The 12,009-nt window shown below is 51.8% G+C and overlaps 1 protein-coding gene across 3 annotated transcripts; it reads left to right on the plus strand.

Moving 5' to 3' along the window:
• The first annotated feature begins 205 nt into the window (after positions 1 to 205).
• TMEM25 (transmembrane protein 25) lies at positions 206 to 12,009 on the plus strand. 3 transcript variants are annotated; one of them, XR_012636054.1, is made up of 10 exons: positions 206 to 291; positions 856 to 985; positions 1,460 to 1,771; positions 2,857 to 3,147; positions 5,359 to 5,490; positions 5,669 to 5,699; positions 6,445 to 6,545; positions 6,851 to 6,937; positions 9,995 to 10,237; positions 11,933 to 12,009. XR_012636054.1 is itself a non-coding variant. In XM_074936839.1 (9 exons), exons 2-9 carry the CDS (start codon positions 898 to 900, stop codon positions 10,066 to 10,068), a joined length of 1,116 nt encoding a protein of 371 aa, XP_074792940.1. In that variant the 5' UTR covers positions 206 to 291; positions 856 to 897; the 3' UTR covers positions 10,069 to 11,889. The 3 variants fall into 3 exon arrangements, 2 of the variants coding, with proteins under 2 accessions (XP_074792940.1, XP_074792942.1); XM_074936839.1 differs by lacking the exon at positions 11,933 to 12,009 and having other exon boundaries at positions 9,995 to 11,889; XM_074936841.1 differs by lacking the exon at positions 11,933 to 12,009 and having other exon boundaries at positions 6,851 to 6,928; positions 9,995 to 11,889.

The following is a 12,009-nucleotide window of genomic DNA, read 5'->3' on the forward strand; positions in this document are numbered from 1 at the left end:
TCGGATTGGTGCTCAGGCCCAGCCCTTTGGCTCCACCCTGCCAGCCAATGGGGTTTGCAGCCCAGCCGCAGGGCCGGGACTGCAGCGGGCGGGCGCCGAGCCAGGGCCGCTCCGCTCCCCTCGCGCCGGGCAGCTGCAGCCGGGGCCGGGCCGCGCGCTCTGCAGCGCCCTGCCGGGATGGGCGGGCCGCTGCCCGCGGGCCCCTGCAGCGCCCCCGCGGGCCTGAGCGCCCGGGGGGCCGGCGGGGCTCGGCGGGCGCAGCTGCTGATGGAGCCGCCGCAGTGATCCCAGGTAACCGGCCTCCGCCCGCCGCCGCGAGCCGGCAGCTGCAGCCGCCGCGGCCTTGGGGCTCGATCGCCAGCAGAGCTGGGGGTCGCCGCCCGGGGGCAGCCTCTGGGGGGCGCGGGGCATCGGCCCAGCCCGCGCGCCACCCCGGGCTCCTCGCGCCGCGTGCCCCGCGTGTGCCCCTGCCCGTGCGCGTGCCCCGTGAAGGCGCACCATGGGGGCGGGTGAGTGCGTGTGCTGTGCGGGGGTTCGGTGTGACCCCCCCCGGTAGCTCCCCGTGTGGAGGCCTGGCGGGGGACGCGCTGACAGCCCCGGGGCCTGCGGTTTGGGTGGTGACCGCTGAGTGACGAGGTGGCCCCTGGAGGTCTCCAGGTGTAGTGGGGCCGCTGTGGGCAGACACACTGCACTGGTCCCCTGGCTAACACCCAGGGCGGTGATCGCCCCTCGCTTGGCCGCGCAGGCAACGGGCCCCAGTTCAGGAGTGGGGGGATCCCTCAGAGCCCACTCTAGGAGCAGCATCCCTGCTCCGCCCTCCCCATGGCACGCAGGTGCTGTCTGACTCTCTCCTAGTGCCGGGGCGCTGGTGAAACTGGGGACCCGACCAGAGCACAGATGGGGCTCACCAGGAACCTGGCCGGCTGCGGTGCCATCCTCTCCCGTGCACTGCTGCTGCTCCACATTGAGGCACTGGTGCAGTCAGGTAAGGCCCTTGCGTGGAGGGGAGTCCCCGTGCCCTGTGGGGTGCTGGGCAGGCCTGGGCCCTGTGCATGGATAGTCCCATGCAGTTCTCGGACTGGACTTGCCCCTGCCTCCATGCCAGCTTGTGAGGGGCCCCCTGAAACTGAGTGAACAGGCGCCGAACCTAGCCCTCTGCGTTGGCTGTGAGGCGGGAGGCTCCTGGCGGCCATGCCTACCAAGACTCCCTTACCTGGTCTGCTGCAGTGTCCTGTGCCCTGGCTGGCCTGACTTCCAGCTCCCCAGCTGGTGTCTTAGCCAGCTCAAAGCAGCCCCACTTAGATTCAGAGCCTCCAGGGACTTGTTCCAGCTGCCCAGGGCCTGTTTCTATGTTGGTGAAATGGATCCCTGGTGTGTATGGAGTGGGAGCAGGGCATAAGATGAGCTCCTGGCTCAAGTGTGCTGCTTTGTTGGCTTTTCCCTCCTGATTCCCTGGCAGGGCTGGGGGAACCAGATCCCAAGATCAATGGGCAGTCACTGTTGGTGAGCACCATGCAGGAGGATGAGAGCCGGGACTTCACCTGCCAGGTGGACAGCTGGCAGGCCGTGCCCATGCTCACCTGGTACCTGAATGGCAAGAAGCAAGAGACCAATGGTTCCACAGTGTTGGCCACCTTGGCTGAGGCCTTTGAGCAGAGCTCCAGCACTTTCACAGTCACGGCGCAGCGCGCAGACAGGGAACTGAACTGCTCACTGACAGACCCAGCCTCTGGCAAGACCTCCAATGCCTCGGTGCTTCTCAACGTGCAGTGTAAGGGCTGGCCCCTTGGGCTTTACCAGGGCTCCTGCTCTGTACAGGCCAGGTCCCTCGTCCGGAGAATTCATTAGGGGAGAGACCAAGGGGCACCCCTCCCCACAACACACACCTTAATCCCATTTTGCATCCCCTCTGCTATTCCAGCCGTGCCCCCTCTCTCCCTCTACAGCTCTGATAATACCCCTTGATTCCAAGCCATGGCCCCTGGCTATTCCAGCCCGGCCCCTGCTCTCCTCCCAAGCTCTCAATCCTGCCCCTCAATCCTGACCCCACTATTCCAGCCCTTCCACTTTTGCCCCCAGCTTTGCTACTGCTCCTCAGTCCTGGCTCGCACCCCAAGCAGAGGCGGCTGGTCATACAGAGCTCTGAGGTGGACACAGTACCCTGGGTTCCACCAGATATATTTCTCTGGAGATCTGAGGAAGGGTTGGACCCAGCTCCCCTGAACAGAGAGGCTAACAAGACCCCTCCTGCACTTTCTCCAGCCAAGCCCCAGGCAGTTAGACATGATGGAATGGCAGAGGCTTCCTTCCCACCCATGCTTGTGTGTCTGGACCAAGGAAGCTTCCAGAGCAGGGGCTGGACTGGAAGGGGTTAATTGTGGAGTGCCCTGGATGCCCTGGCCAGTTGCAGGGAGGCTGTCATCATTATTCTCATTAGCAGCTAATTGGGGCCCGCAGGAGCTCTGTGCTGCCAGCACCTCAGGGGTTTGAGCCCCGCATCTCATGGTCATATGTGCAGAGAACACAGGACACTGACCTGAATCCATCACTAATAACAACGAAGCCTCCTCATTAAAGTGCTGCACAAACATGAAATTATGGCTTTTCCCTCCCACTGCTGAGACAGGAGGCCAAATTCAACCCTGGCAGAGGAACCCTGCCCCTCAGCTCACAAGCCCCTGCTCCCAGCACACAGCCATGAGCCCTGACCCCCAGATTCCTGCTCTAACCACTAGACCCCGCTCCTTGTCCCCAGCTCTAACTACTAGACCCCGCTGCCTCTCCAGTGTTCACTAGGTTCAAGACCAGGGGCCAGCTTTGTTTCATACACATTGGTTTGTGTCCCTTCTTGCCCAGTTAAACCGGAGATCATGACGATGAACGCCAAGTACCAGGAGGCCAAGGACCCAGGTCTCTTCATGGTTCTCTTTGTTCTGGTGCGGGCCAATCCTCCAGCCAGCATCACCTGGATAGACCAGGATGGGCATGTGATGGTGAATACATCTGACTTCCTCATCCTGGACACCAAGAGCTACCCCTGGCTGACCAACCACACCGTGCAGGTGCAGCTCAGCAGTGTGGCCAAGAACTTCTCTTTCACCGCAGCCAACAATGTGGGCATCACCAACTCCTCCATCCTGCCACCAGGTAGGTGGGACCCCTCTGGGAGTTGGGCACTGGGACTGGAGAGTGTTGCAGAATCAGGGCCCTTCCCCCACATCTCATCTTGGTCTGGGGTGATCCACAAATCCGGCAATGGTGGGAGAGGCTGCAGCCCGTGCAAGCAGGGCTGTGAGGGCAAGTGCCTGAGTGAGGGGATGTCCATGGGGAACCCAGATGTTCTGAGAGCTTGTGGGGATGGACACTTCTTTCCTGTTACTGCCCTGTAGAGGAGTTGATACCTCCTTTGTCTCCCCAATATACACACCCCTGCCCTGGGGCAGGATCAGAGCTGGCGCCTCCTGGAGGGGAAAGGCCCTGTATCCCACTCCCCCCCAGAAAGCATCTGTTTTGTGAGAACAGTTTTACAGAGGAGCCCAGCTGTGCTTCACGCTCCTTGCTTCACTTTGGGGGAACTGGGTAGTGAATGTAGAGACCCATGTTATCCTTCTGAAGCGCAACATCCCAGAGCTGAAAGCAATTATGAGCCAAATCATAATTCTTCCTTGTGGGCTTTTAGGCACATATATAAAACAAATGGAAGAAAGGGAAGTTGTTAATAATGAATATAAATCAGAAGTTAAGAATTGTAGAAAATTAATAAGGGAAGCAAAAGGACATAAGGAGAAATCTGTGGCCAGCAGAGTTAAAGACAATAGGGACTTTTAAAAATATATTAGGAATAAAAGGAATCCTAACAATTGTACCAGTCCACTGCTAGATGGAAATGGTAAAATTATCAGTAATAATGCAGATAAGGCAGAAGTGTTCAATAAATATTTCTGTTCTATATTTTGGGGAGAAGCAGATGATATAGTCTCATCACATGGTGATGATAACACTCTCTCCATTCCACTACTATCGCTGGAGGATGTTAAACAGAAGCTAGACATTTTAAAATCATCAGGTCCAGATAACTTGCGTCCAAAAGTTTTTAAAAAGTTGGGTGAGGAGCTCACTGAACCATTTATGTTAATTTCCAATAAGGCTTGCAGCACTGGGGAAGTTCCAGAAGACTAGGAGAAAGCTCATGTACCGATTTTTAAAAAGATTAAATGGGACAATCCAGGTGATTGTAGGCCTGTCAACCTGACATCGATCCCAGGCAGGACAATGGAGTGGCTGATACAGGACTTGATTAATAAAGAATTAAAGAAGGATGTAATTAATGCAAATCAACATGGATATATGGAAAATAGATCCTGTCAAATAACTTGATATCTTTTTTTTATGCGATTACAAATTTGGTTGATAAATGTAATAGTATGATGAAATAGATTTCTGTAAGGCATTTGACTTGGTACTGCATGACATTTTGATTTAAAAAAGTAGAATAATATAAAATTAACATGGCACACAGTAAATGGATTAAAAACTGGCTAAATGTAAATGTATCCATCTAGGAGCAAAGAGTGCAGGCCATACTTACAGGATGAGGGACTCTAGCCTGGGAAGCAGTGACTCTGAAACACTTGGGAGTTGTGGTGGATAATCAGCTGAACATGAGCTACCACTGTGATGCTGTGGCCAAAAATGCTAATGAGATCTTGGCATGCATAAATAGGGGAATCTTGAGTAGGAGTAGAGATCATTTAACCTCTCTATTTGGCACTGGTGCGACTGCTGCTGGAATCCTGTGTCCCGTTCTAGTGTCTACAATTCAAGGGGAGTGTGGATAAATTGGAGAGGGGTCAGGGAAAAGCCATCAGAATGATTAAAGGATTAGAAAATGTGCTTTATAGTGATAGACTCAAGGAACACAATTTATTTAGCTTAACAAAGAGATGGCGACTCAATTACAGTCTATGAATATGTACATGGGGAGCAGAGAACAGTAGAACAAGATCCAAGGGCTGGAAATTGAAGCTAGACAAATTCAGACTGGAAAAAAGATGTAAATTTTTAACGATGAGAGTAATTAAGCACTGGAACAATTTAGCAGGGGTCATGGTGGATTCTCCATCACTGCTCTGGGAATTCTGGGGCAAGTTCCCTGGCCTGTGTTATAAGTTCAGACTAGATGATCACAGTGGCTCCTCCTGGCCTTGGAATCTATGAACCTGTGATGGGGGAGCCATAGATGCCAGACAGCCTCTGGGGCTGTATGGGAATGACCAGTGAGCACAGCCCATAGGGTGGCGTAGGCCTGTGCGTGCTGCGTCTAGAGGTCTCTAATGCGGGTGGCTGGCTCTGGTGCAGGTCTCCTGGATACCCGTGTGGAGCTGCCCCTACTGGCCATCATTGTTGGAGGAGCCTTGGCACTGGGGACTCTCCTCTGTCTCAACACCCTCATCATCTGTGTCATCTGCAGGAAGGGGAAGAAGGTGTCAGGTGAGAGGGATGTGTCCTTGCACTGCTGGTGCCCTGGACACCAGGGCTTTTCTTTGGGCCTGGGAGTGCTCCCTCCCTCAACCCCTTGGGTCACGGGCCCCAGTGCCCCTGCTGTGCCCAGCTCTGTGTAAAGGCCAGGATACCAACTTTGCCCCTAACACGCTCTCTTCTTCGCTAGGGCTCTCTGGACCTATGCCGCTGCCTCCAAGGTAACCCACCCCTGCCCCTCGCTGCGGGGTCTCTGTTCTGATAGGACTTGGTGGAGGGGTAAAAGTGCCTTATTATCCGCCCTCCCTCACCGAACAGCCTGAAGCCTGCACCTCCCCTCCCCCCATGCACCAGTGCCTGCCTCTTTAACCCCTTCACTGCTTTGGCATGTGCAGTTTTTGGGGAGGGTCTGGGGCCGCTAGGAGCACATGGGGATGGCTGAACTCCATGTGGTGGCCCCTGGGGCTGGGGTAAGTTTGATGTTGTTGCAAGGTGCCAGGTTCACAGTACTGGAGATTGGAGTCCTCTATCCCCAGAGCAGGGGCAGCCTGGGCACCCAAGCCCCGCCCTGCCCTGGAGAGACCCTGTGTAGGGGCAAGAGGAGAGTCCAGTGTGTAGGGCCAGCTGGGGCTGACTGTAATTTGGGCCCTTGGGAGCTAGACTGACTCCTGCCAACTTACTTCAGAGAGGGGCCCCAGCTGCTGCGTGGGGAGAGTGTCCAGTCCCTACCAGGCTGGGCAGGGCTTCCTATCCAGACCTCCCCCCTCGGTCAGTGCTGGTTCCATGGGACACAGATGTAGCAGTAGGGGCCGAGGGCCAACCCAGCCCGGAACGAGCCAAATCCGCTGACACATAGGCATGAGCTGGGGGCCGGGCCTCTGGGCTGGGGGAGAGGCCTGCACTGCAGTATGTGCTGTGTCACAGCAGGGGGCTCTTGCAGCCATTCAGTCTTTGTTCTTGCTGCAGCGATTCCAACAACCTGAAGCTGAACAGCGTGCGACTGCCCCGAGAGAACATGTCCCTCCCGTCCAACCTGCAGCTCAATGACCTCACGCAGGAGGCCAAAGGTGCGTTCCTTACCAGAGCCAGGCAGTTTAGAGGGATGTCCCTCCATAGCATATAGGGTGAGATTTCCCATTGACCCAGTGTGAGCCTTTCCCCAGGACTCCTCTCCTGCATCTGTCTGGGGCAGTGGCTTCTCCTTTGATTGTAGCTCTGAGCACTGGGCTGGGTCCCCGCTGCATTTGGAGGGGGGTTGGGACTGTGCCAGTATGCCCAGATAGGGGAGTTCCAGCTCTGATGGGGGAAGTATAGATATGTGACACAATGTGTGTGATTCCTCCTCACTCCAAACACGTCCTTCCCCTGACAGCCAGCCATGGAGACGCGGGACTCCAGACCGAGCGGAAGGACGATGCCCTATCGGAGCCAGAGAACAGCCTGGGATTTGGTAATAGAGGTAGCAAGTCTGGGTGGCCCTGTAGGGGCAGGGAGTGGATCTGGGAGAGGTGGTTCCATCCTGTGATAGACTAGTGCAAACGGCTCACTACTGCGTGCAGTGTCAGCAGCAGCTCTGCAATGGGAGAGTGGGGAGATCACGTATAAAATGGGAGGGCAGCTGTTGTGTGGGGATGCACAGTATGGGGGCTCAGAAGGGCCATACTGCCAGCTCTAGACCATGGAAACCTCTTGCTTTGGGTCAGTGCTAATATGGCCCTACAGGCAAGTATTAGATAAACAGCAACGTACGCCTACCTCTTTGAGCAGGATCCCTCACTGAACCCAATTGCCCACGCTGTGGTTCGACTTTCTTTAAAACTTTGTAGCAAACATAAGGAGGTCAACAAGCGTGTGGGCAAAGGGGTTATAGTGAACTTAGATTTTCAGAAAGCCTTTGACAAGGTCCCTCACCAAAGACTCTTAAGCAAAGTAAGTTGTCCTGGGATAAGAAAGATCCTCTCATGGATCGGTAACTGGTTAAAAGATAGGAAACCAAGGGTCGGAATAAATGGTCAGTTTTCAGAATGGAGAGAGGTAAATAGTGGTGTCCCCCAGGGGTCTGTTCTGGGACCAGTACTATTCAACATATTCATAAATGAGCTGGAAACAGTGAGGTGGCAAAATTTGTAGATGATACAAAACTGCTCAAGATAGTTAAGTCCAAAGCACACTGTGAAGAGCTACAAAACATGATCTCACAAAACTGGGTGACTGGGCAACAAAATGGCAATGAAATTCAGTATTGATAAATGCAAAGTAATGTATATTGGAAAACATCCCAACTATATATATAAAATGATGGGGTCTAAATTGGCTGTTACCACTCAACAAAGAGATCTTGGAGTCATTGTGGATAGTTCTCTGAAAACATCCACTCAATGTGCAGCGGCAGTCAGAAAGTTGGGAATCATTAAGAAAGGGATAGATAATAAGACAGAAAATATCGTATTGCCTCTATATAAGTCCATGGTACGCCTACATCTTTAATACTGTGTGCAGATGTCGTTGCCCCATCTCAAAAAAGATATATTGGAATTGGAAAAAAGTTCAGAAAAGGGCAACAAAAATGATTATGGGTATGTAACAGCTTCCATATGAAGAGAGATTAATAAGATTGGGACTTTTCAGCTTGGAAAAGACGACGACTATCATATCCCACCCCCTTAGAGGTCTATAAAATCATGACTGGTGTGGAGAAAGTAAATAAAGTGTTATTTACTCCTTCTCATAATGAGTGGGGTCCTGCAGGGATCAGTTCTGGGTCCGGTTCTGTTCAATATCTTCATCAGTGATTTAGATAATGGCATAGATAGCACACTTATAAAGTTTGCGGATGATACCAAGCTGGGAGGGGTTGCAAGTGCTTTGGAGGATAGGATTAAAATTGAAAATGATTTGGACAAACCTGAAAAACGGTCTGAAGTAGATAGGATGAAATTCAATAAGGACAAATGCAAAGTACTCCACTTAGGAAGGAACAATCAGTTGCACACATAGAAAATGGGAAATGACTGCCTAGGAAGGAGTATGGCGGAAAGGGATCTCGGGGTCTTAGGGGATCACAAGCTAAATATGAGTCAACAGTGTAACACTGTTGCAAAAAAAAAGTGAACATCATTCTGGGATGTATTAGCAGGAGTGTTGTAAGTAAGACAGAAGAAGTAATTCTTCCGCTCTACTCCATGCTGATTAGATCTCAACTGGGGTATTGTGGCCAGTTCTGGGCACCACATTTGAGGAAAGATGTGGACAAATTGGAGAAAGTCCAGAGAAGAGCAACAAAAATGATTAACGGTCTAGAAAACATGACCTATGAGGGAAGATTGAAAAAATTGGGTTTTAGTCTGGAAAAGAGGAGACTGACAGGGGACATAACAGTTTTCAGGTACATAAAAGGTTGTTACAAGGAGGAGGGAGAAGAATTATTCTTCTTAATCTCTGAGGATAGGACAAGAAGCAATGGTCTTAAATTGCAGCCAGGGATGTTTAGGTTGGACATTAGGAAAAACTTCCTAACTGTCAGAGTGGTTAAGCACTGGAATAAATAGCCTAGGGAGGTTGTAGAATCCCCATCATTGGAGATTTTTAAGAGCAGGTTAGACGAACACCTGTCAGGAATGGTCTAGATAATACTTAGTCCTGCCTTGAGTGCAGGAGACTGGACTAGATGACCTCTTGAGTTCCCTTCTAGTTCTGTGATTCTATAACACAAGAACTAGGGGTCACCAAATGAAATTAATAGACAGCAGGTTTGAAACAAACACAAGGAAGTGTTTCTTCACACAAAGCACAGTCAACCTGTGGAACTCTGCCAGAGGATGTTGTGAAGGCCAAGACTATACCAGGGTTCAAAAAAGAACTAGATAAGTTCACGGAGGATAGGTGGCTATTAGCCAGATTGGGCAGGGATGGTGTCTCTAGCCTCTGTTTGTCAGAAGCTGGGAATGGGTGACAGGGGATGGGTCACTTGATGATTCCCTGTTCTGTTTATTCCCTCTGGGGCACCTGGCATTGGCCACTGTCTGCAGACAGGATACTGGGCTGGAAGGACCCCTGTTCCACCTTCTCCACCTAGGACGCCCTGCCCCTTCCTGCCCTCCCACCTGCCGGTGATCAGCAGGTGCTGGGGGGGGGGAGGAGGGAGCTGATCTGGGGCTGCAGGTGTGTGCTGAGCACCCACTATTTTTTTTCTGGGGGGTCTCCAGCCTCAGAACATGCACAGTGTTGGTGCTGTGTGGCTGTTCTGATGCTCTTAATATTAACTTTACATGTTTAGACCTTAGCATAGGTTGTCATTATTTCAAACCTATTTAACTTTAAATGGGCTGAAAGTGGAGGGACTGACAGGCAACTGGCATGGATACGCTTTGAAATGGCCTGAGTGTTGGGGCTTTAGCGAGCCTGGGAACGGTGTACCACCTGCCCCCATCAACTTAATACAGCTGCATTCCCTGACCCACAACCTGGGCTGACTGTGCAGCAGGGCCCTTGTAATGGGATTTCTTTTGTCCTCCAGGTTTCATCCAGTTCCCAATGGTTGGGCACATTTACAAAGTGTCCAGCATGAGCAGTGATGAGATATGGCTGTGACTGCTGCCGGGTCCAGGTTATCCCTCAGTCTCCTGGGATGAGTCCACTGATCCATCAGCACTGCAGACCCATCCAGGAGCTGCCATTCTCCCCAGAGGCTCCCCCAGGATCCCAGACAACAGAGCCAGCTCAGAACAAGTTCTCCGTGTAACCACCACCAGAGCTCCAGGTGAGAAAAGTGCAACGTCACTAACTTCTTGTGACTACAGGTCTTCCACACCATCCTACCCCAAGGATCTCTGGGTTCTTCAGCTCTCACACTTGAGTAGGTTAACTAGTCTCACCTAAAACATCATGGAGTCTGATTTTTAAGAACTCTCCAGTGTGCGGGGAGACAGGTGGAGCACCAAGAATAGGAATGGCCTGTGCTCCTACCCAGCAGCAAGAGGAATTCATGCATGCAACAGCCGTGGTTATTTCATCTCCACTCAGCCCTGGGAGCACCCAGCTATGTCCATCTCTGAATGGATCAGGGCTACATTCTGGAGCTCCTGTGAGGAGTCTGAAACTGGTGGGAGTGGAAGAGGGGAAGGTAATATCAGCATCTTAGGGAAGTAAATGAGTAGAGGGGGATGGGCAGTAAGCCTGGCTCACTCAAACTCCAATCTCAGTCAGTCATACGTTCCCTCTCAGGCCTGGCCAAGTACCTCAGTCCAGTGACTTCTAAAGTGGCTCCTGATGTTGTTGTCCAGTCTGACTCCTGGGGCTGGTGCCTGCTGCTCGGAGGGGAGAGAGAGTAGGAAACCCAGAAGATCGGGATCTAGGGGTTCCAAGACTACTTTGGAAAACGTGGCCTGTCCCATGTGTATGTTGAGTATCATACAGTGGGAGACGGAACAGACTTACCTCCCCATGGGGCTGGGAGGGGAGAAGCACTCCAGGAATGGTATAGTGCTAAAACCTGAAATAGCAAGCAGCGAGGCTGTTATTTGTCAGCTGCTCTAGTTCTGTGTACTCACTCTGCTAGGGAAAAGTAAACCTCACCAGTTTGGGATGAAACAGCAAAAAGAGTGAGAGTACCCCCTGGTGCTTCTCAGCCTCCAGTTAACTCCAGCCCTGTATTGGGAGAGCAGTGATGGTCTGCTTCTGGGTATCCTATAATCAACCTCTTTGTTAGAAAGAACATGGGGTAGTTTCTGCTTGGAGCCCACAGCTGTCTCCTGGAGAAGAACTAGAGTAATAAAGGGAAGTTCTTAATCTTTGAAAAGAACATTTATGAGAGAGGTGTCCCTGCTCTGCCCTCATTTACACTCATGCAATTCCCCTGTGGACACTGGACAGGTATGGGTGTGCCTGAGGGTAGTTATCACTCTAATTCTTCACCCCTCTGAAGCTAGGCACTGCAGCACACAGGACATTTCTATGTGAAAAACCACTGTGGAACCCTAACCCTCCATTGCAATAACTGGTGTGTAATTCCTACAGTTCAGAGTTGCTGCAGCACCTGGTCACTAGGATGGCGCTGAGGTTTTTAGCCTTTGCTTTGTTAGTGTCTTGCTATGGCGACCGTCTCTCTCGGTGAACATGCATCTGGAAAGGGCAACTCTTTCCTGGGAGACTCCTATTTGTGACCCTTCTCTCATGCCAAGAAGTCGGCTTGGCCTGGGTGCCAGTGAATAAGCACAAATAGAGGTGCTGGTGGAAATAAATACACATGGCCATACAGGCTGACCAGCCTCTGAGTAAAACATTAAGCTATGCATCAAATTATCTAGCAGCTGTTAGCTCAGTTACTTGTTTTAAAATGCTACATTGTTAGCTGAGGCATGTTTTTATGTAACTTAGGCACTTTAAGAATAAAATGCTATAATCAAAGTGTAATACAGAGCTGCTTCTGAATTGACTGATGCTCTGCCTCTGGCAGGAGTTGATGGGATGGAGGAACCTACCTTGGCTTAGCTGCTTTAATGGCTGACTCCCCTGAGGGAGCCTTAAGTGGTC

Source organism: Natator depressus, chromosome 22 (assembly GCF_965152275.1).
Source record: "Natator depressus isolate rNatDep1 chromosome 22, rNatDep2.hap1, whole genome shotgun sequence".
Lineage (NCBI taxonomy): Eukaryota > Metazoa > Chordata > Testudines > Cheloniidae > Natator > Natator depressus.

Coding starts and splice junctions, on each gene's coding strand:
- TMEM25 (XM_074936839.1), top strand. CDS start 898: ATGGGGCTCACCAGGAACCTGGCCGGCTGCGGTGCCATCCTCTCCCGT. Junction 5,700..6,444: donor CCTATGCCGCTGCCTCCAAG/GTAACCCACCCC, acceptor TTCTTGCTGCAG/CGATTCCAACAACCTGAAGC. Junction 6,546..6,850: donor CCTCACGCAGGAGGCCAAAG/GTGCGTTCCTTA, acceptor TTCCCCTGACAG/CCAGCCATGGAGACGCGGGA.